General features: G+C 41.4%; 1 protein-coding gene and 1 pseudogene across 3 annotated transcripts; both read right to left on the minus strand.

Annotated features, from left to right (window-relative positions):
- Positions 1–583: 583 nt before the first annotated feature.
- LOC113836834 lies at positions 584–725 on the minus strand (annotated as a pseudogene).
- Positions 726–2,934: 2,209 nt separating this feature from the next.
- Znf286a (zinc finger protein 286A) lies at positions 2,935–15,706 on the minus strand. 3 transcript variants are annotated; one of them, XM_027427163.2, is made up of 7 exons: positions 15,607–15,706; positions 15,137–15,302; positions 14,157–14,239; positions 10,640–10,754; positions 8,982–9,074; positions 4,192–5,446; positions 2,935–3,250 (listed from the first exon to the last, which is right to left on the minus strand). In XM_027427163.2, the coding sequence occupies exons 2-6, from the start codon at positions 15,165–15,167 to the stop codon at positions 4,215–4,217; spliced, it is 1,554 nt and encodes a 517-aa protein (XP_027282964.1). In that variant the 5' UTR covers positions 15,168–15,302; positions 15,607–15,706; the 3' UTR covers positions 2,935–3,250; positions 4,192–4,214. The 3 variants fall into 3 exon arrangements, with proteins under 3 accessions (XP_027282964.1, XP_035303901.1, XP_027282963.1); XM_035448010.1 differs by having other exon boundaries at positions 2,935–3,253; XM_027427162.2 differs by having other exon boundaries at positions 2,935–5,446.
- Between the last annotated feature and the right edge of the window lie 9,078 nt (positions 15,707–24,784).

Consider the following 24,784-nt stretch of genomic DNA (forward strand, 5'->3'; position numbering starts at 1 on the left):
CCTCATTTGAGAAAATGCTTCCACCAGACTGGCCTGTGGGGCATTTTCTTGAATAATCATTAATGGGCCCATCCCACAGGGAGTAGTGCCATACCTGAGTGGATAGTCCTGAACAGTGTAAGAAAGCAGACAGAGCAAAGCATGGGGAGCAAGCCAGCAAGCAGTATTATACTACTCCACGGTCTCTGCACCAGCTCCTGCCTTCAGGCTTCTGCCTTGAGTTCCTGCTCTGACATCTCTTCATGATGGACTGTAATTGGTACAAAGAAGCTAAAATAAACCCTGTCCAGAAGCTAAAATAAACCCTGTCCTCTCCATATTGCTTTTGGTCATGATGTTTTATCACAGCAGTAGATTAAGACTGAAGAGAAAAATAGAAAACAGAGATATAGAGCTCCCACCTTGAGATTTTCTGTTTTTATTAAAGTGAAATATATATAAGAAAATAACTATGAAAGACTTGATAACCAAACTAATCACCTGCCAAATTGGTACAATTGGCACTTTTTTTTCTCTTTTTACAATGAGACCTACTCTCTTCAATGATATTTAATTTAAAAAGAATAGCAAAGACAGTGCTGGAAAAAGTTGGATATTATAGTTAACCCTGTTTTTTTTTTTTTTTTTTTTTTTCTGATAAGGGCTGCTTTCTCCACTCCTTTGTGTAGGAGGAGTGTATCAGCAAAGTCTTGCTTCATCAGACTCAGCCTTCTTGGTCCTCCAGTTACAGTTACAATTTTTATGCAATAAGTTTTATATTCTGAATGGTGACACTGGCTTCCCCAAATTGGATGTAATTAAAACCTTAACACTAAATCATATATGTGTGTGTGCTTACACAAGTGTGTGGGCACATATCCATGCATTTTGGTAGCCAGAGAGTATTGTCAAGTGTCTTCCTAAATCATTCTCCAACTTATTGAGATAGGCTCTCTCACTGAACCTGGAATTCAGAGATTTGGGTAGACTGGCTAGCCAACAAACTCCTGGAACCATCCTACCTTCATCTCCCCGGTATTGGGGTTACAGATGTATATCGTCACATTTGACTTTTTATTTATGTGAGTGCTGGGGGCTGAATTCAGGTCTTCATGCTTGTGTGGCATTTTACAGACTGAGCCATTGATTGCCTTAACATGGCTTGCTGAGGGGTATCCTGATCTGATGCTCCAGCAGTTGTGAAGTTCAAATAACAATTACAAATGTAACTGTTTTCTTGAATGATATGGAAATATTTATGCTTGGCCTTTCTTTACATTTTAAAGTATAATCAAGATATAATTTAAAAATATTGTACACAGCTTCTGACAATACATATACAAACAACATATTTATTGACAGGCCATTAGAGCATTAGAGCAGTCAAATTCAGTTTATAAGTACCAAGACATTCAAAATGAAATAATTAAAACTTCCAAGATTCAAATTTGAAGATACAAATACAAGATACAAGATACAAGATACAAACATGTAGTTAGGTTGAATATAACACATAAAAGGGACAAACATTGAAATGCAAAGGACCAGAGTTCCCTCAGGGACTAACTTAAAGTAGATACATTAGTGTCATTTAAGCTGCAAACTCAGGCCTCTGGAACCATAAGATGGATCCTGCTTAGTGATATTCAGGAGGGAAAATGGCAGTTTCTACAATGTCTCAAGGAAATTAAGAATGCAAGCAATGAGAGTGGAAACCAGAGGTATTGAAGCGTCACTGTAAGATGGGCCAGAGAGCAGCACTGCCACATCTAAGTCAGTAAACTAAGGGCGATGAGATGTACTTACTAACTCATTTTGACTGGTACACAGCTACTACATTATGTATTTAGAAATACATAATAAATCCTGTTTATGTAAATAGAGAGTGAAAAGTGCTTGAGCACACACAGGGGCAAGTGAGAGGACATGGGTGGTGGGGTTGTCTAGGTAGTTACTTCATGTGTACCACCAGGTCTTTATAAGTATTGTCATCTTACTATTTATGTAATGTAGTTTTTTGTGACCACATATTTGCTAGGTGGGAATGGAAAAAACCAGGCTCAACTTTGAAAAGCTCACATTGGTTTTACCTCACTAGTCAGATTTTGGCCACTAACTGAACTGTTTCATATAAGCTTTGAAGATATTGAAAAGGTCTGAATAATCAAAAAATTCTCTTAGAAATATATAGTCATATCCTAAGGCTAGGAATACTTCAATGTGTCATTTCTCATCTTTTACTTGCCCATTTTACTGTTCTCAGTATCCTGTAACCTTAAAAATCAACTAGATAGGACTACTGAACTCCTGGGCAGTTGCGCTTGGTGTGCTCATTTGTTTCACTGTTTACCAGTCTGGCCTAAGAGGGTAAGTAGAATGGCTTCATTCCTTAGGGCACGTTCACCATCATTATGACTTTTCTATTCCACCTGATTTCTCACTGGTTTTATCCCTCTACCTGACTCCTTGACAAGGGTGACCTTAACCAAGACAGACCCTAACCTTTCCATCCAAGTTAACCTCCTTAAGTGAATTTCTGTTCATTCCAAAATGTCTTTATGAAGAGTCCTTTACCCTTACTTCCCATGATCTCTATGACGACTGAATTTATACTCATTCACCCATCAGGCAGTGCTTTCCACTACCATCACTTCTTGAAACTAGCCCCTCAAAACTGTGATTACTTTTTCCTGTAATTTTTCTGTATTTTCTTCTCATATAACTTGTAATATGGAAAAGAATAATAAAAACTGACATTGATTGCTGGGCAGTGGTAGTGCATGCCTTTAATCACAGAACTTAGGAGGCAGAGGCAGGCAGATCTCAGTGAGTTTGAGGCCAGCCTGGTCTACAGAGGGAGTTCTAGGACAGCCAGGACCATTACACAGAGAAACACTGTCTCAAAAAACAAAAACAACAACAACAAAACACAACAAAAACACAACCCCAAAACCCTGACATTGCATTCTGTTTTATTAAATACTTATTTGAGCATTTGTTTTTGTGTTTCTTATCCTCTCACTGACTTTTGGTCACCTCTGTCACACTAATAGATCAACAAGACTTCATGCCATGTTTACTCAAGAGGTTAGGGATAAAGACAAACTAATGTATGGAAGAATAGCAAAATAATGTGAGTAAAACATGAAAGTCAGATAAATGGAAGAATGAAAGATGTTTATCTTCAGGTGAGTCTCTTCAGGGATGTCCTTGTGCTTTTCCATATTTGGCAGCAAAGTATGCCACTGTGCCTCACAGTTGCTTCAGCTCTCTGCTTGAAGGGGACCCAAATAAAATAATTCATTGACCGCTATCAACTTTTCAGATATATTCAAACTGCAATACACTTAGGGAGTTTTCTAAAAGTGACAGAGCATAGTTCACAGAAAGCCAAATAATGTAGTGGAATGAACTCTCCCTGATGTTGTGATTACAAAAAAAAAAAAAACCCCAAAAAACAACAACAAAACAACAACAACAAGGGCACAAGTAGTGCCCCAGATGAGAAAAGAGGGCTCTGGCAAACAAAAGTCAAGTGAAGACCCTAATCCATTAAGTACTTTAAGGTATCTCCAAGGAAACTAAAAAAACCGAATCTTCAAAACAAAGGGATAACAATGTGATTCATGTGAATCAGTGACCAATATTGTTCAAATAAACCTAACTTAGAATCTATTATAAATACATTTTAGTTATGTTCATCAAATTAGACAGCACTTTGCAGGGGATGGAATCTTAAGCAACTTTCACCTCTCAACCTTTACTTTCCAACACAGAAATTACTAAGGAAATGGTGGCACGTGTCTCTCTTTGAGTTCAGAGTAGTGACTTTGTGTCTTCCCAATGATATGGCTGTAAGTCTCAAGCCTAACCTTACTAAATGAGACTCCTACTAAGCATGGGGTAAACAGATTTCACAATGTTTACGGCACTACTGTCTCTCAAACATTCCTTGAAATAAAAAAATTGGGTATTTGAAAAATCGGAAATAAAATTTTGAGATCTATAGCCAGAGTTTTAAAGAATTGGGTATTTGGAAAACTGGGAACAAAAAAATTTTGCAATTTCATGCCAGAGGTTTTCATTATCTGTGTTCAAAGTTATACAGTGGACAAGTGAAATCATACACATATACAAATGCTCCTGAGGGTCCCATTATGAACCTTCTATTTAAATATTCAAATATTAAACACAGTGATAAAGCCAACTTACATTTCTTAACACTCAGTAAGTTTTCAGGGTTGCTCTTCCATGTGAACTCTTTGATGTCGGATGAGAGATGAACTGCACTTAAAGCTCTTCCCACATTCATTACATCTAAAAGGTTTCTCTCCAGTATGAGTTCTCTGGTGTTGAATAAGAGCTGATGAATGAATGAAGGCTTTTCCACATTCACCGCATTTGTAGGGTTTCTTTCCAATATGAATTCTTTGATGTTTAGCAAAATTTGAGCTCCGGCTAAATGTTTTCCCACATTCATTACATTCATAGGGCTTTTCTCCAGTGTGGATTCTCTGGTGCTGAACAAGGTGTGTGCTCTGACTGAAAGTTTTTCCACATTCACTACACTCATATGGCTTTTCTCCAGTATGGACTCTCTGGTGCTTAGTAAGGGATGAGCAATGGCTGAAGGCTTTCCCACACTCTTGACATTTATAGGGTTTCTCTCCAGTGTGGGTTCTTTGATGTTTAATGAGTGCTGATGAATGAATGAAAGCTTTATCACATTCATTACATTCATAAGGCTTCACCCCAGTATGAATTAACTGATGCTGTGCAAGATGTGTACTCCGGTTAAACCCTTTCCCACACTCACTGCATTCATAAGGTCTCTCTCCAATGTGAATTCTCTGATGTATAGCAAGGGATGAACTTTCTAGGAAGGTTTTCTTGCATTCACTACACTCAAAGAGAACTCTAGTATGAGTTCTCTGGTGTTTAGTTAAATTGGCTCTGTGGCTAAAGGATTTCCCACATTCACTGCAGGTATAGGGTTTCTCTCCAGTATGTACTCGCTGGTGTCGAATAAGTACTGAATGGTAAGTGAAGAGTTCACCACAGTCATCACATTTATGAGGTTTTTTCTCTTTATGAGGCCTCTGCTTTTTTATTAAGTTTGATTTCTGCCTCAGTCTTTTCCCAAGTGTATGAATGTCATAGGATCGTTTGGGAACTCTCTCATCAGTCATAAGGAGAGATTTCTGACTGCAATTTTCCCAATACATATTACGTCTACTATCTTTTTCCACAGGGAGGGAGTTCATATGAGTGAACATTTGTCTTAAGTGCTTTTCCTGATTTCCTTGCTGGTGTGCTAACCAATGCTCACGATCACAAGCTGTCTCCAAGCTGGAGTCACTAACAGGAATTTGTGCCAGGTTTTCTGATCTTGTAACCTGGTATGATTCTTCTGTGGAAAAGTCTTGCACTGAAGTTGAATCCTTGCTCTCAGGTCTAGTTTCCATGTCTGGAAAGATATTGCAAATGCAAATTTTCTTTGCTTTCTGTGCTTAATAAAAACATAGTTCTATAACAGGTAAGAATTAACGAAGATGAAAGCATGCCTTTGTGGAATTAGTAGATCTGACACTTATAGTGGGAAATTACCAATACGGAGTCAGGTAGAAATATAAGGGTATTTAATAGGGAAAAGCCTTACTTACAGAGCGACCTAGCCAGCCGGCGTGGCAGCAGTCTGTACAGCAAGTACCAAAAGTGAAACCAAAAGCGCAAATGCAGTCACACTACGACACTCTGACCACGCCCTCACAAGCGTGGTCAGGCACACCTGTAGCCAGCCCCCAAGTAGGCGTGGCTACAGCTTCCCCTACAGACACTTACTGGATGGTTTGTAGAAAATGAGGAAATTGAGGGAAATAAATAAGAAAATGAATAGACTCTATCCAGGAGAAAGATGATCAGATATATAACAGGAGGAGGGAAAAGAAAAGTGAAGGAGAAGGCAATGACTACATTAGATCTGGATAGTAAAAACCTCATGTTATACACAGACATGTATAGCTAAATGTATGCACATTTAATGATATGTAGCATAATAGCATAGTACTATGCCATTATAAATACTATTCGCAGTATAGTAATTAAAATAGTATGGTACTGAAACATAGACAAATAGGCCCAGAAAGAAATTCAAATATGTATAAGGGATCTGGGTGTTGTGGAATATTTGTTTACACTTTGTGAGGATCCATCACTGTGATTGGTTTAATAAAGAGCAGAATGGCCAATGGCTAGGCAGGAGAGAATAGGTGGAATTTCCAGGGAGAGATAAATGCTGGCATGAATGTAGGCCTATGAGAGATGCCAATGAGATACTGAAGAAGTTGGACAGAGGAGAGTTAACTAAGCTATGTGGCAGAACACAGAGTAATAAAAACAGGTTAATTTAAGTTACAAGAATTTAGTTGGGGAAAAGCCTAAGCTAAGGTCAAACTTTCATAGTTAATAAGTCTCCATTCATTATTTGTGATCTGGTGGCCCAAAGGAAAGTCTGACTAGAACTGGATTTAGCAAAAGGTAGCATTACAAATCACTGATAAAAGATTACTCAATAAACGGTGCTGAATTATAGGCTGTAAGCATGAAAAAGATCCACTTCACATCATTTACAAAAATGCCGCACAATAAAACTTGATTATTTTATAATAAAATTCAGATTATCTTTCTGACACCAGTATGACAAAACAATTCACAAAAAGCAATTTAAAATTAGTAAGGGCTTAACCAGGTGTGGTGGCACATACCTTTAATCCCAGCACTCAGGGAGGCAGAGGCAGGTGGATTTCTGTGAGTTCAAGGCCAACCTTGTCTACAAAGTGAGTTCCAAGACAGTCAGAACTATTATGCGGAGAAACCCTGTCATTAAAAGACAAAAAATTAGTAAAGGCTGGGGCTAGAGAGATGAGAGATGACTCAATGGTTAAAGGAACTTGCTCCTATTGTAGAAGATCCAGGTTCAGTTCCTAATACCCACAGGGAGGCTCATAACACTCCACAACTCTGGTACTAGGGGATCCAACACTCTCACCAGCTCCACAGTCACTCATGTAAAGTAAAAATAATGTTTTAATAGATTTATCTTCAACTATGTATGTGTGTCTATATGTGGGTATGTATGTGTGAGTCAGATGCCCACAGTAGCCAGAGGCTTTCAATCCCCTGCAGCTGGAGTCATAGGCAGTTGTGAGCTGTGTCACATGGGTGCTGGGAATGATGCTCAGGTCCTAGGCAAGAACAGTATGTACTTTTAAATTCTGAGCCATCTCTCTAGCCTCTAAAATGAAATAAAAAAATTAGCAAGAGCTAGGGATGTAACTCAAGGGTAGAGTGCTTGCTTTACCTTTACAAGGTTTCAGGTTTCAACCTCAGCATTGAAAAAGAGAAATCAGTAAATCTGGCCTTAAATTTTTAAAGTTTAATATACTAAATTTGGGGCCTATTAAATATGCTTCAAACTGGAAGAATCAATTCTGCCTTGTTTGTAACACTACCACTATCATGTATTAGAATCTAAAATATACAACTAGATGCAACAAATCAAGGAGACTTAAACAGTCAAGAATCACAAATATTCTCACCGTTCATATTTGGTACTCTGAGAAATGCAAATGAAAAACATGAGGTGCCATGTTTTTTTATAAGATGGACAAGAGCCACTAAGTCAACTGGTGGACAAGATGGAGAAAGGTCCTTAACAAATCTAATAAAACTAGTATGTGACACTTTAAGACCCACCTATCTTCTTCCAGTCATCTACTTTAATGTCAACTCTCAAGAGGAACATGAGTGATAACAGATAGCCATGCAATTCTGCTAATGACCAAAAAGTAAAACAAACTGTCTAGTCTATTCACACAATGCACTTACTCCATATTGTTTGAAAGTAACACATATGATTCATTCCAATATAGATCAATAGCAAAATGAAACACGAGCTTAAAAATAGATTACAGAAGAAAAACTATAACAATAAAATACACAATTTTTTGGTACATGCTTATGTGCAAACATACCTGTACATGCAAATACAAGAAGATTCATACCAACTTCAAGACAAAAGGGTTATTTCTAGAGAATGAATGAGAGGACTTTATCTGAGTCCCTAAAATTTTTATTTCTTAAAAAGTAAAAGACATCACATAGCCATAGGAATGGCTAAAATAAACACAGATAATAGCAAGTGTTGATAAGCACGTGGTAAAACTAGAAGCTGCAACTTCTCTCAGTGGAAATGTAACTGGAAAGATTTTTGTAAACCCTCTTTGGCAATGTCTACATTTTACACACACACATGCACTAACACGCATAAAACACATATGTGTGCATCAAAAGAGGCGTGAAAGAATGTCTACAGGAGCAGTATTCATACAACCCAAACTGTACACTACCCAAATACCTGTCTTCAGAAGAATGGGTAAACTGGGGTACTGAAATAATGAAAGACTATACAGCACTGAGAGTGAACTAATCTCAGCAACATGCTACAACATGGATGTGTCTCATCGTGAAAGCTCAGAGAAGGAAGCCAATCTCAAAAGAATTCACAAAGACTCCATTTAAATGAGGTCCAACAATAATCAAAACTAACCATGGTGTTACACATTGAGATGAGGTTACCCATGGGGGAGAGGTGACTGAACCCTGGGCACAAGGTGCTTCTCAGGAGACCAGTGTTTTCTTGATCTAGGCAGTAGCTACATGAATGTGTTCAACTTGCAAATATCCACATAAACATTACAATGCTTTTATGTATTTTAGTGTTGCAAAAAAAGGGGGGGGAGAAGAAAGGAGTAGAAAGTGAAATAAAACAATTTTGGTGATGGTTACATTTTTTATTTTGACTTATATATTTAAAAGCTTCATATTTTAAAATACTTTGAAAATCAGGACACCATAGGCATTTCTGATACTCTCCCAAGCTCTGCAGAGTGCTACTCATTCACTCTTCTGCTGGACTGAAGTGCCCCATTGAGCTCACCTACCTGAGTAACTGCATTTACGAGGTTTTTTCTCAAGCTTCAATAGTTCTTTTCCATCATCCAAATTATAGCTATCAGGTTTGGAGACGGGAAGCCCTGTTTATTAAAAAGAAAAGGAAAGAAAGTAAAATGAATCAAACAGATGTTTATGGTGGGCACAGAGACCTCTACTGGAATTCAGTTCCAGGCCCTTCATCTAGACATGATGTTGCAAGGAGGAAGGACCTCTCAATGGGGCTTAGAATATCTGCAAGAGTCTAATTAGACTGGTGCAAAGTTAAACTGAGTTTATAAAGACAAATTTGTTTGTTGTAAAGGAAAAGCAAGTGTCTCCATTTCCTAATTGTGGGGGTTATAGAACAATAGTGCAGATTAATCTTCATTTCAGAAAAGAATATTAATAATAGAGGACTTCAGTGGCACTCCAATATTGTGACTGTGGAACTACAGTTTTTAATCTTCCAATATTTTTTCTTTCTTTTTCAATTACTAGACTTCTCTTTGGAGATTATACAAGGGTTTGACACGGGCTACCACAGCCTGTACCACCCTCAAATAAACAAGTGCATGTACACACACACACACACACACACACACACACACACACACACACACACACACACGCATGGGTATGCTCGAACAAATTCACACAGAGTGATGCAATGCACACAGAATCCAAAATGGGCCATAAACGTTGCCCCTCTCTGCCCTATACTGTTTATCTGATGGATAGATATATGTCCATTAGTTGAATTTTCAAAATAAAAGAAAAGCATCTCCTTTCTTTGCTCAGCTCTCTGAGCTAACTGGAAGAATAACCTAGCCCCAGAGCTGCTGACGCCACCTCAGCCATATATGGGAATCTCAATAAATTAACAGATAAGATGGCAAAGACAAGCCAATTTACTCTAAGTAAATAAACATAATTCCAATGACACATTTGCTTCTCTAAGTTCCTCCCCATGAAGCCAGTGTACATTAGGCTGTCATTTGAATCTTGATAAACAACAAGCCTATACACTTCACCAAGGACCTAGAACAGAATGGGGTGGGATAGAGCTCAGTGGCAGTGTGTATGTGATAGGGGAGGTCCTTCTGTACGCTGTGAATATATGTTTCTCTTTTTGATTGGTGAATAAAGCTGTTTCGGTCAATGGACAGGCAGGATTTAGCTAGGCGGGAAATCCAAACAGGAATAGAGAAAGGTAGTAGGCGGAGTCAGGAAGACACCATGTAGCTACTGGGAAGGTAGGATGCCTGGGCATTCTCTAATAAGATAAGGCCGTGTGGAGATACACAAATGAATAGTTATGGGTTAATAATTAAAAGAGAGCTAGCCAGTAAGAAGCCTAAGCCAATGGCCAAACAATTATAAATAGATATTAAGTCTCAGAGTGGTTATTTCACAGTGGTTTCTCTCTACCAGACTGAATAGAGTCTGGTCTAGTGGAACTGAGACTAGATGGAGAAAATCTGAACATGTCAGCTCAGATTCAATCCTCAGCATTCAGCAAAACAAAACACTTTCCCCCTCTATGTCCAGAAGAAATACTTCATGACTTCTAAGTGAAAAGTGAAGGCTTGTTAATGCATTTCATTTTCATGAAGTAATGTCAGCGCCAGGAGTGGATTTCAGAGTCATGGGAAGAAGCTATTCTTACAGAGTGAGACCAAGTTCCTGTAGTTCTCCAGCATCACGTCCCTGCATGCAGGATCCAGTTTCCCCCATTCCTCTGGTGTAAAGTCCATGGCCACATCCTTGAATGTCATGGTTTCCTAAGACACAAATATACTTTTTTCATTATCTTTTGGTTGATACCTGTGATGTCTACTCTTAGGTGTTAACTTGACTACATCTAGAATGAACTATAAACCCAAGCAGCTGGGCACACCTGTGAGGAATTTTTAATTAATTGGACCATTTGACGAGGAAGACCCACCTTAAATCTAGATCTCTTCAGATCAGAAGCCCACCCTAAACCTAGACCACACTTTCTCATGTCGACTGACATGAAAACATGGGATCAATGAAAATTCTCGAAACAGAAGGAAGCTTTTGCTTTTTGACTGCTTGCCCTCAATCTCACTGGCAAGTTATATATCCTGTTGCTGGGGTGTTCCTTCACTGGCAGTAGAGCCTACTTCTTTGGGATCCTGACGTATATTGAAGACCAGCTGAGATGTCTACCCTCATGGACTGAATAACTACTGGATTCTTGAACTTTCTGTCAGGAGGAAGCCACTGTTGGATTAGTTGGACTTCAGTCCCTAAGTCATTCTAATAGATCCCTTTTATATATATTCATTCTGTCATTTCTGTTCTTCTAGAGAGCCCTGACTAAAACAACACCCCTTCCTTTCATTCTGTTCCTGATGGAAATAATACATACAGCCAAGATATACTCATCAAGAGAAGTGATGGGTTTTCTAATAGTGTTTAGATCCCAAATAGTCTATGTACTTTCACTGAATACCAGGCACACTCAGAAATAAGACTGTTTCCACCACTGAGAGACTACCATTTTTCTGTCAAAAAATAAGATATAAGCACTGAGGGGAAAAAAAGAATGTCTGCATACTTCCCCTATAAGTCCTTAATAAACATAAAACATGACATAGTCTTCAGAAGAATTATAATGCAGAGGTTGCAAACAGAGAGGTCATAGAATGAAAAAACTGTCAGTGAACAACAAATCCAGCTAAGTGTGCAATTAATTCAAGATAAAGGGCATTAAATTAGAAAATGTTATAAACTGATTAAGGTTACAGATGTAACTCAAAAGTGGTTATGAAAATAATCTCATAAGGTTACATCTCAGTAATATGAGAGAGAAAGAGAGAGAGAGAGAGAGAGAGAGAGAGAGAGAGAGAGAGAGAGAGATGGCTACACATTGGTAATGAATGTGCCCCTTTTACTTAAGCAATAGAGAAAGGGAACAATATTCCAAGTTTGTGGAAATAATTGCTTAATTGGACATACGTCATCTTCTATTTAAACATTCATAAAGCATTTGCAAAAACCAACAAAGTAGATTTTAGTATAAAGAAAAATAAGACATCTGGGAAAGGCCAAAGCACTGTATTATGCTAACACTGATGTCCCAATTCCAAAAGTGAGATTAGCACAAAGTAAAATATTAACTTCTGGAGTTTCGATGAAACGGAGAAAAGAGATGTCCATGTCATTATTTGCAACCTTTCCCATGTCTAGATTTTTCTCAAAGTTTCCAGAATAATTTGAGATTTTAGAAATAAAAGAATCATCTTTGAAAATGAAATAACAGGTAAACCCTGCTCCCCCAAGCAGCCATTAAATAGAAAAGACTTCATAAAAAAAAAAGGTGACCTTGATCCCAGAATCTGAACACACAGAGCTCAATCAACATTCAGTGAAAATTAACTGCTCATCAATTCAATGGAAAAACAAAATAAAACAAACAGAACAGTAAAAATGAAAACAGTTATAAGCAATGTAGGGAAAACTCAGCAGGAGAAACGGCACTAAATACTCAATGTGTGGGAGCAGAGTTCCTTATAAAATGATCTTGTTAAAAGCTCTGACATATTTACTGAATAGGTTAAACCAAACACTGAGCAGGTGGAGTCAGGGAGGGAAATGGAAGGAAATACAGTGTACCTCATGTCATCTTGATTCAGTACTCTAAACCCAAAGAAATATAGAAAAATGCATGCCAGACAACGATTCTTTGTAGAAAGAGGTGAGGGGGTGATTTGGGAGGAATGTTACCATACCTCTACATTTGTATATTCTGTGCTGCTTGTTAAATCATTAAGAACTAAAACTAATATACATATTTTCTAAACCTACTAAGAAAAGATTAAAAAAAATTAACCAACTCAGGCAGAGAAGAACACAAAAGTTCCAATATTAGCATTAAATAAAATCTAGTAAAATTAAAAAGGACAGACTTTAAAACTATCCATAAAAGAGCCAATCCACCATGATGATATAACAGTCTTCAATCTAGTATCAAGGTATCAAAATGCACCAACTATTCACCCTGCTTTTGGTATCTGTACCTTGATTTGTCTGTGCTCCCGTGATGGGCCACTCAACCCTGCAGAACTGATTCCATTGGAGTCAGGGGTGGAATGTGTCTGGTATATTCCACAAACAGTTTCTCTTGGCCAACACCAATAACGGTGTAAGAAAAGGCCTTAGATGCTGCTAGAATAAATCCTAACACTAGGGGAACAGCTAACCTTCAACCTTGAAGATGCAAGCCTACACTTGTTTGATGAGGTCACTAAAAAAAAATGCCTGTTTCAGAGCAAAAAAGGTCAAAAAAATGGACAAACTAGCTCTCCACATTACTGCCTAAATCCTTTACCTCACCAAACCCAGACTTTCAGTTAGGTTGGTCAATCAAGACCTCCTTTTTCACAAGCCAGTGTAAGATGAGTATTTCAGACTCTACTGAAGCCTCTTGGGTTAGTAAAGTTTGCCAAGACGCCGGGGGCAGTTGAGAAAGTATCAAAAGGGATAGAAAAATAAGCCATTTCTACAAGCATTAATCTAGCAGAGGCTGACTGAGGAATCTTTGGGCTGTAGAATACAACAGGAACACAGCAATTATTACAACCACCATCCATTCCACATCCAATAATTCTCCCTTGAAACACTTGCTCTGTATGAGAGGGACAAAAAGTGGTAAGAGGAAAACTGTAGACCTAAAACTTCAAATTCTTCCCCAGGGAGGACTGGTTGCTAACCCTGAGTTTCTAAGCCTTCATAGGCATTTTCCAGCACCAGTTTTAACTGAGTCTGTATTATTATTCTAATCACTTCAGTGTTTAAGGTGTTGTCTTAAGTTCCTACTTACAGTCACATGTGGGCTGTTTCCCTTAGAGAAATGCAAGTTTCAGGAAGTATGTACTGTATCACCCTTAAAATAGCTTCCCACATTACCGAATGCAGATATTAGCATAGAGGGGAGGAGGGAGAAGAGAAATGTGGCTTACCTGCCTGTAGAGACAATAAATACTAGATGGAGAAGAGAGGTACTATGAGTAAGAAGAAAACATTTCCTACTGAGTCCTTAGTGTCTTAGAACTCAGGTCTCTAGATGGGCTCTGTGGACAAAGAAATCCCCAAATAGGAGTGCATGTGCGTTCAGAGACACAGATGGAATTGGATCTTAACCCATGGAGACTCACCTGGGACTTGGCTGTGAGCCTCAGGGAAGCCACTTCTTCTGCTCTCTTCTCTTCAGAAAGGAGAGAATCCTGGGAAGACAGAGCTAAGGGCAAGAAAGCAGTAGTGACGGGTCTAGAGCCATCTCGATACTCAAATTACAATCTAAAACCCCCTTCATCACACCAAAACCCCTCTGTTAACAAAGACTGCAGGGAATCCAAAATAAACAGTTACTTTTCCAGTACTGTGGGATATGCCCAGGAATGTTCTGGCTTCTCTGGCCTTACATTTAGTTGCTCTACTAATAACAATTCCTAGAAAATAGAAGTCTTGGTCTACCAACTAGAATAAGTAAGCTCCCATCATAGTCTACCTAAAATCTTAGAAGCAGACTCAATGGTTAAACAACAACAAAAAATTCCTCTTAAACCTTACTTAAGATGTAGACTGCTAGATCTCACCTCCAAATTATGATTGGTTGAGTTTGAGGTGATATATAGAAATCTGACAAACACCCCTGGAGGTAATTCTGGCACAGTAGGTCACAGACTAAAGTTCATGAAACACTGGTTTAGTAGGACTGACATCAGCCCCACACGTTAGTGCCTGTTAAATACATTTCGAGTTATCTGTATAAAAACGGTGCCTTTAACCGTGTAGATGAAGTGGGATAATAGGTGTAGAAAAATACTTTTGTCAACTACAAAGCTGAATTCTTGTATACACGATGGAAACCAGGATGGACAATAATTTGCAAGAACTTGTGACTAGACTGTGACAATGTTCCCACTGGGGGTTCCACTGTGCAGCACACAGTGGATGGGGAGTGACCCCACAGCAAGCACTGCAACTTCTCAGAGCCCACCTATCCTCAAGACAGTGTTGACAAGTCGCCCTCTTGTCCCAAAAGCCACCCAACTCAAGGAAAAGGTGGGTTTTCCCTTCAAAGGGAAGAATTCAACTTTTTCACGACGCAAAAACAACCCGTGAGCAACTCTACCTCTTTTCTGGGGCACTTCAACCAAATCCATCTCCACGATCACCGCCTCTTCAATGTCCCCAAGGTTCTGCTCTTCTCTGGTTTGCACAGTTAGTCGTTCACTGAGCCTCGAAGGGCTTCTTCCCTCTTGGGCTCTGCGGAGAGCGTCACTCAGATCACGTGGGACCTGGAAACCAGAGAAAGCATCCTGAATCTGGGTCCTTACATGCATGTCCATGGCGCCTGGAGCTATCCTGGGGGCACCAAACACCCGAGGTAGCACAGGGTGCAGACAACCCCTCCTCGAGCCCAGCTCCGCCCGCTGCTCCCGTCTGCACCCGGGTCCCGCAGGGAGCGATCCCTGCCGGCGCGTGGGGCGGGGAGAGGACGGAGCTCAAGAACTGCGGACTCCAGTCCCATCTGGCGCGGAACGACCAGTGGACCACCGCCGAGGCAAACGGAGGACCGCAGCATCCCACCATGTAACTCACCTCCCATCCCGGGCCTGACAAAGGCTACGAACTTCTCGGGGTAGCTCCGAGTCGCGCATGCGTGATAGTCTGCGGGGCAAGGCCAGAAACTACGACTCCCAGAAGCTCCTGCGCGTAGCCAGACCCCGGTTTCTTGGCAGGTGGGACACGAGTGGCTCAGGGGCGAAGCGGGATTCCTCTCTCCCGCGAGAAATTTTCTGTGGTTAGGTTCTATAGTACCCGAAAGTGGAACGTGGGAGACGCAGTCTCTGTGGCTCTCTCTGTGCCTTGTCTGCACAGTTACCTCTGTGTAGCTTCAGCCCAAATTTCTTCACCGTAGGCATGAGTATAAGGCTTTCAGCCATGGCTTTACCCTCCCCAAACTCATCCTTTGTCTTCAAACTATACGAAAGCTGTATTTTTAGATCAGGATCCTGGTTGTACACCCATTCATTCCGATGGTCTTGTATTCAGAGACTATTTGCAATCCTAAAAAGCCATATGAGCAGAATTGAAAATATTGAGCCAGTAAATTCTTTGCAAGAAAACAAAACAAAAAACAGTTCAGCGTTTGTCAAAAAAGTTGGTTTCTCAAGGGACCGTGGTTAAGTCTCTCCAGTTGTGGAACTAGCCCACCCACTTTGAATTCACCATGTCTAAACAGCCCTACCTCTCACTCAGTGTGAGCATTTACTGCCAGTGCATCATGTACATATGCCAGAGTCAGAGTATAATCAACTTTTGGTTCTCACCATCTAAACCCCAGATCCTATTGTTGTATTCTACTCTCCAATTTGTCCATTTATATTTCCACTAGGGCCCTCTACCCTCTTCCAGCTTTCTTCTATGGACCTACACTCCCTGTCTTTTCCACCACTTTTCTCTCTATGACCATCACATTCCCTTCTGATGGAGACATCCATTTCCTCTATTTCCTTCGTTCCCATGGGCTTTCTGTTTGAGGTCTCCTTGTGCTCCAGATTCCTGTGACACAGCCTCTGCCTTTCCATTGGGAGACGCCCTCTCCCTCCTGAGTCAGAGGGGAATTCAAGGAGAGAAGAGACTAGGAGGGAGGCAATGCCCTTCCTAATCTATGTCTCCTTTTAACTTCAGATATGTATAAATGCAAAACCCCCAATTCCCCTTTCTCTGAAAGAAAAAAAAAATCCCAAGCCCAGACTTTTTTCCTAGAATTTGTTCTCTTTTCCCACAGCCTCAGCTGGGATTATTGGCAACAACTCCTTATGACTCTGTTTACTTCAGTGGAACTCGAACAAGGCAAAGGTCTGTCCTTAGCTGCTGCTACCAATGGAAACTGAGAGGCTGCACAATTTTGATGAAGACTCCTCATCCAAATGCCCTGATTGGGACCCCAATATGTATAGAGTAAAAGGGCCAGGGAAAGAACAATCTGACCCCGACTTGACTGCAAAACCAAGGTCAAGGACTTGAAATCTCACCAATCCTGAGCTTGTCCCAGAGTCAGGCCTCAAAACCCCAACAATACTAAGCCACCCTGGAAAGCTCTGCCCTGCCCCCAACCCTGTATAAGCCCTGTATTCCATTGGGTTTGCTGCTGCTTCTCACCCTAGCAGAGGCAGCCACCCTCCTGGGTTATTCCCACCCAACTGCTCGAACCCAGCCCAAAACAAAAAGTGGGGAGAACGGGAACCCTGCACTGGAAAGGGATTTTTGTGCCTGTAATAAAGAAAATCAGTGTCCAAGCTGAGGAATCAGTGTCCAAGCTGTTCCAAACCCAAGAAAGCACAGATTCTCCTGCTACAGTGAGCTGGAAAACAAAATCAGAATGAGGGAATCAGGCAGGGCTCTGCTCTCTTAGGCCTCCAAGAGTCCTTGGTTGCAGCATTAGTAGGAGACTCCTCAGTTAAGTTCTTGGTAGACACCAGAGCAGAGTCTTCTGATATTAAAAGCTCTGATGGGGCCATTGATGAATAAAAGGAAGGAAATTCAGGGAGCCATTGGCACAGTTAGGAACTCACACCTGAAAGAACAGTTAGTCTGAGCCACACACAAGTGACACTTCTTTGTAGTGGTCCTAGATTGTCCCTTTTGCCTTCTGGACAGAAGTGGGGGTGGAGGTAGGATTCTATGTGAGGCCTGCTGCTTCTACTCTAACAAATCAGGGCTTATGAAAGAGACTTTACAAACGATAAGAGAGAACCGAGATAGAAGACAACAGGCACAGAAATCTAACTCCTGGTATTCCAGACTGATTGGAACCCATGGTTAATGACCCTTGTCACTGTTCTTGCTGGCCCTATACTTTTCCTTTGCATAGGACTTGCTGTGGGGCCAGTATAATAAATTTCTTTTTAAAAATTATAAGAGAAACCAAGATTGCCTTGATTAAGCTAAATATCCTCAGGACCCAATATTTATCCTTTAGTCAAAACTAAGGGTTTGAAAGTCACTAAACGAAATGGGGGAACAAAGTGGCAAAGGTAACACCATCTTATCCTATTTTTGTGTCATGACTATTTTTGCGTCTGCTTAGACACATCTCGACACTCTACCTCACCCCCACCCCAAGTAGACATGTCACTCTTAGTAACACATTTGGCATTTTCTAAGACTCTGACTGTGGTCCTGATGTATTTACCCAAATAATGTTTGTACAAGCTAAACATAAACTAAAATAACTGAAAAAGGTATAAATCAATTGTCATGTTGTGTCTGAAATAAATACTATGTTCTGCCAAAACAAATGTTGCCAAGTTACCCTGACCCTTGTCTAAGATCAATGTAATTATGGTCTGTGTGGCCTTTTGCCTTTAAAGCCACTACACCCCCAGCTTCTGTATCAAGAGTCTTCCTGGGGTATTAGCCCCATCATGGTTGCTGGACAAAAATAAAGGGCTCCTTATACTCCTTCCTTCCTTCCTTCCTTCCTTCCTTCCTTCCTTCCTTCCTTCCTTTCTTCCTTCCTTCTTTTTTGAGACGGGATTGCTCTGTCTAACAGCCTTGGCTTTGGATCTCACTTTGTTAGACCAGGCTGGCCTTGAACTTACAGAATTCTGCCTGCTTCTGCCTCTTGAGTGCTAGAATTATAGGCTTGTACCACCACCACCCAGTGTCCTTATACTCTTAATTGGCTTAATAAGTATGGTGGTGTGGAACTTTCCGTGTGCATTACTTCAATAAGACAGCGTCAATGGGTGAGGTATGCCATGTGGGAAAGAGTGGTGGGTAATCCTTAGAGTTGTCCCAACAGCCCCAAAGTGCCACGTGACATGGAGCAGGGCTACCTCCTCATGACAGCCCTGCTGGCTGATCATTCCTCTGCCCTTCCACTTGAAAGCCAAGATGCCCCTGCTGGAAGTGTTAACTTCCACTGACCAGAAGCCCACGTGTTGAGACTCATTATGAACCCATTACTGGGCGACCCTGTGAACGCCCTTGAGGTTGGCTCCTCTGTCCAGAATATAGCACAGAACTGGAAAGCCCACAGGGGCCCTCTGAGTTCCTTACCCCATCTTCTCGTTCAGGTGATGGGTGAATTCTGCTTCTGGTGTCCTTGACACCATATATTTCTGCAGACTCCAGTAATGTTGCCTCTACTTCCTTAGCCTGCAATACTGTTTCTCCCAATCGCTTGCATCTGCTGATGTGAGAAATGCTTAGGCAAGAAGCCAGATGAAACCTTTTTGCCCACCAGTTTTACCACTACGCTGTTGCAGCAATACGAGCTGAGTTACCAATGTGTTGGCTCATTACCCACCAAACCCACCATCATCTACTGGAGCTTGTTGGTCCTCCCTCCTGCCCCACACCACAGAGATCCCTCTGATCTCATCACCAGCTATGGTGACAATCGTGATGAGGCGGTCCATCCTCAGAGAGGATGATTATGACAAAAGGAATGACTCTTCAGATTCTAGAACAATGAACACATCATCCTGAAGTGTTCCTATGGGTAGGGGCCAGGAGACTCTTTCTGTCCTCATCTTGTGTACTCTTTCCTCTTGTGGGACAAAGTGACTATACTTGACATTCTATGAAATGCCAATAAAAGGTAACTTATTTAATTTCCCATTCTTCACTGGGAAATGGCAAATAGTTCTGCTCCAGTGACCACCATGAAAGAGCATTTGTCGCCAAGAACCATGTGGAGGACGGCTGGCTAGATAGAAGATCGAGTAGGGACCTAAAGGTGAAGGCTTCTTTTACTCCTAAACTCAACATGGGATGTTAGGTGAAGTAATGATCGAGCGATAGTTTGTAAAAGGATTCCTCAGGATTCCTGGAATCTAAAGGAAGTGGTTTGGTTGCCAATGGACTGTGAACAGGAACAGAATACTCCTACTCTCAAAATCTTTCCTTCCAAAGCCACTGAACTTCAGAGTAGAATGGACAGCTCGGGCGGTTGTTTGAGCTTACACTGTCTTCAGAGACAAACTCCGCTAAGAATTGTTCTATTCACAGGAGTGAATCAAAAGCATGGTGTTAGCATTATTAGACCCCCGGAAAACTCAGGTATCCGGGGTCCCAGGCCACGACTTCAGTCACCCCAATCACCAGGAAGATTCGAGAGCTTGCTGCAAACTGCATGAGGCTTTATTGTAATTTAACGAGCTAACCCCATGTTAGCTCAGGTCTTTTGACCACCCACCAGTTTGAATTGGCTGCCGAGAGATCTTGTAGGGCAGCATAAGGGGAGTGTCTAGGGGTACGCACAGGCTCACGATTGGTGTGCCTCCAGGTTTGGAGGGCTTGCCCTGTGTCGATCGGTCAACTGGTTGTTATGGCCCATAGGCTCTCCCAGGGTGGTTGCTATGCTCTGTGCGTTATTGCTGTGCCCTTGTCCATAAAGTACACCCAGGGTCGTAAAGCATAGCGCCACCAGCTAACTTCTGATTGGTTCCTTGTCACAAGGCAGGCACCTAACCTCTAGTGACTAAGACAAGGTCATAGCGAGCACGTGTTACTGTCGTGGCTACTGAAATGGGGGGCTGGTCCCTTCATTCCTCCATTTTCTTTTTTGGAAATTCCAATCATGGAATTGCTGTCTCTCTAGCGCCCCTATCAGGGAGTGAGAGATATTGGCATCTCCATGCAAGGGAATCCCTCCTGACTTAGCATTTTAACCAGGGAAAATGGGTGGCGAATTCTTTCCCAACATACTTCCTGATGACTTTGGGACGAAGTTAGGGACCCCAGAAGGTTGAAATGCTAGTCAAAAGCAAAAAAGGAATTTAGGCAATGGGGAATCCATCAGGAGCTTCTGGTTAGCAGACTCTGTTGCAGAGACAGGGGGTGTCCACATCAGCTGGACTGGTTCACATCCACAGCAAGTCCAGGGCTCGAAGTCTACTTAGAACAGCCTGTAGTCAGCAACTGATACTCAGATGTCTGCCAGAAGAGAAACCTGTTTAAGACATATTTAAACTAGGAACAGAGGTTAAAACTTATTTACCAAAGCCCATGGTGCAGAAAAAGCAGATATCTGGATATCTGTTCAAACAGCAGGAACATATTTATAACTTTGTGTCCTAGCAAAAATACAGATTTGGGCTCTAAGCATGTACATTTTTCTTCTGTCCAGAGATCCAGGTATGGGTTGGACAGATGTGCCTTTGGCCTGATGAAAAACCCTTTAAGTTTGTACTTATATGACAACCAAAATAAACTTAAAAACCTTGAGCTTGTGCCTGAACAGTAGATAGTCACTATTTTATCAGCTAACATGCTGACTATAGTCTATAGTGGATCTGACTGTCTGATGCTGTCAAGCTGACAACCATTAATACTTTAGAGATCTGAGAAGGGTGTATTCTATCCGAATCTACTAAAAAGTGTCAGAAGCCAGTTAGAAGCCAGTCCATATACAGTTAGCCATACCCAAGTTTCTTTATTACTGCTGGAGGTAGATGTCTCAAAGAATGGCAATCTTCGCCAGGCCTATAAGGTGAGAGGTTTTTTTTCCTCTCTGTGGAAGAGCGACATGGAAAAGACTGACCTTGTTTTGTCTAGGCAAAGGGGGTGCAATCAATTTTCCAGTGTCCAGCAGCTTTGTACACAGTCTCGGCCAGGTCCTGGGAGGCGTCAGGTATCACATCTGAGCATCTCGCTCACTGGTCCAGGTGCAGGAACTGGGGTGCCTCATAATCTTCTTTGGAGACTTTGGGTTACTGTCAGGATCTGGCAGTCTGTCTGATATTATAAACTTTAAAGATAACAATTTAAATGCCATATTCTGCAGATCTCTGAAGCATTAGGTCTGTTTGGTTACTTGCCTTAAGTATACAAGAAGCAAACAGGTGGCTAGGTAAGGTCTTATTTCTGTAATTAATTTTCAGCCCAACTGTAACTGGTTTTAACTTAGTAAAATATTTGAAACTTGGCACAGCTGAATTTAAGACTACATAGAGTTACCTTATAGTCCTTAAACTGTAGCTACATGTACACATTTTAGCTGCTTTGTTTAAACTTATTTCTGAGACAGGATTTCTCTGTGTAACAGTCCTGGCTGTCCTGGAACTAACTCTGTAGACCAGGCTGGCCTCAAATTCATAGAGATACATCCGCCTCTGCCTCCAAGTGTTGGGATTAAAGGCATGTGCCACCAAGGCTCTAAACTTAACTTCTGAAAACATAAACTGTAACATCTTATAATAGATTAGCAACTTTTATAAAACAAGAACTTTACATTGTCAGGCTTTGCTTAAAAATGATTTTAAATCGAAGCTTTTTAAGTACAAACATTAATAAAAACAAACATTAAAAAAACTGGTTTTAAAAAGAAATTTAAATTCCCTTAATGTCTTTCTGTAATATATAGAAGTATTAACATTTTAAATCTTAACTGAAAAACTTGTTTCTAAGATGGTACCTCTAATTTCCATTTGGTCACTGTTAGTCAAGATGGCAGTTTAAGTATTTTTTTTTTCAACTTCAGCAAAATGGCTACCAGTCAGCCATGTGACCAGTTTGCCATGTGGCTAGCTACAAAATGGCGGTAACTTGCACCATTTGTTTAGCTACATGCTTGTAACAGAACTTAGGTTATGCCAGGAAACAGAACATTTTAAAACAAGTATACATAAATTACTTGAGAAATAAACAGAACTTTTAAAACAGAATTGGCTTAATATGGTTAAAATTTTAACTTATATTATCATTTTTTAAAATTTACTACTTGTAGACATGAGAAACCATAACAAACAGTTTACATTTTTCTCTTTTAACAACCTTTTCTCTGACCTTCTATGACTTGCTTTAACTCTCTATAACTTTCTATATACCTTTAGTTCATTGCTCTGTTTTTCTTAGACATTCTTAGACAAATTTTGTTTTCCCTTTCCCTCTTTATTATTTTAGCACATTCTCATTTCTCAGTCAACATAAAAATTTTTATCAAAGTCCTTTTCATAGTTTTTAATAACTTTAAGGCCTTTTTTTTTTTTCCTTGAACATCTAAATCAGACCAGATAGTTCACCTGCCCAAGCTCCATGTGCTCAGGGAAGAGACTTGGGGTGGGGATGCTGCTGGTAACTCCAGACCCTCGGCCAATGCAGGGGTGGGAAAAAGACCCCCGTGCGGCCCCACTGCATACCATGTGTGTGGAGCACAGAGAAGGCCGGGCAGCCAGGCAGATGGCAGCTTTGCAGCCATGTTCCCTCAGAGCAGGGAAACTCCTACTGCAAGCGAGGACCCACGGCAGGTTGGCAGTTGGGGAAGAGACAGAATAGACAGAAAAGGACAGACGCCAACCCAATCCGCCCGCGCCGCTTATAAGGCAATGGCGCCTGGAAGACGGGCAGCAGAACCAGGCAGCTACAATTGCGGATAACTGAGGAGGGTCCAAGTGTCCTTGGCCTCCGTTCGTACCTCCTGTGTGTCCTCAGTGCAGCAGTCTGTCCTCCGGGCACATCTGCCGATCACAGTTAAGGTGGCACCCGCCTGAGCACCACGTGCTCAGAGCATCAAGAAAAGAGCCCTGACCCATGCATGCCATGTGCGTGGGCAGTAGGGACAGAAATAGATGTTTGACACAGACTAGGGTCCTATTCGGAATTTCAGATGGCTAGCCCCATGGAGATCAACTTGATCCAAAACCAAATCTCCCCTACAGATTTCAGAAGGCTGCCGCCCGAACCTCCGCCCTAAACAATTCTTGTAAACTCTAATATAGGACCTTTACATTTACAAAATTAACAAAAAATAGTAAAACTGACACACAAGCAGGCAGTGAGGGCGTGGACTGCAACAGATCAGATAACAGATAACAAACCTGCTGCTCAACTGCTCAGTCACCCAGCCCATTCCAATCCTCCAGGCTTACAGAAACCATACAAAAACAAAGGCCGGGAAAGAAAGTTACCTAGCGTCGCGCCATGTGACTCAATGAAAGGGGGTGTCGGAACTTTAACTAACTATGGTCCTTCACGTCCGTACAGTGGTCAAAAGTCAGACTGGGGTGGGGGGGGTTAGTACGGAGACAGACACAAACAGCAAAAACAGGACAGACATCAGACAGGACAAACCATGTGGCAAAGAAATGGTGCCCCAATCCAAAATTACAAACAACCCTTGGACTTTCGTCCAGGGCAGAACCAAGGGTTCCAGAAACACGTTTCTCTCACGTCTGCTTTCCCTATGGTCCAAATCACCAAACCAACAAAACAGGAAATTCAAGTCATGGCACCAAACCAACAACACAGCAAGGGACATACAGAACATTGAACATAACATTGAACATATAACTTGCGAGCTCGAATCATCTTACCTCCAAGATCGAATCCACTCAGGTGAGGGGTGGTCGCAAATCCCAGATGAGCGCCAAATGTTAGACCCCCCCCCCAGAAAACTCAGGTATCCGGGATCCCAGGCCACGACTTCGGTCACCCCAATCACCAGGCAGATTCGAGAGCTTGCTGCAAACTGCATGAGGCTTTATTGTAATTTAACGAGCTAACCCCATGTTAGCTCGGGTCTTTTGACCACCCACCAGTTTGAACTGGCTGCCGAGAGATCTTGTAGGGCAGCATAAGGGGAGTGTCTAGGGGTATGCACAGGTTCAGTATTGATGAGCTTCCAGGCTTGGAGGCCTTGTCCTGTGTCGATCGGTCAACTGGTTGTTATGGCCCATAGGCCCTCCCAGGGTGGTTGCTATGCTCTGTGCATTATTGCTGTGCCCTTGTCCGTAAAGTGCATCCAGGGTCGTAAAGCATAGCGCCA

This window comes from Cricetulus griseus, chromosome 7, assembly GCF_003668045.3.
Source record: "Cricetulus griseus strain 17A/GY chromosome 7, alternate assembly CriGri-PICRH-1.0, whole genome shotgun sequence".
NCBI classification, from domain to species: Eukaryota; Metazoa; Chordata; class Mammalia; order Rodentia; family Cricetidae; genus Cricetulus; species Cricetulus griseus.

Excerpts from the sequence above, each read along its gene's own strand:
- Znf286a (XM_027427163.2), bottom strand. The coding sequence starts at position 15,167 with ATGGATTTGGTTGAAGTGCCCCAGAAAAGAG. Across the intron at positions 14,240-15,136 it reads TGAAGTGCCCCAGAAAAGAG|CTCTGTCTTCCCAGGATTCT; the intron begins GTAGAGTTGCTC and ends TCTTGCCCTTAG. Across the intron at positions 10,755-14,156 it reads GGCTCACAGCCAAGTCCCAG|GAAACCATGACATTCAAGGA; the intron begins GTGAGTCTCCAT and ends TTTGTGTCTTAG.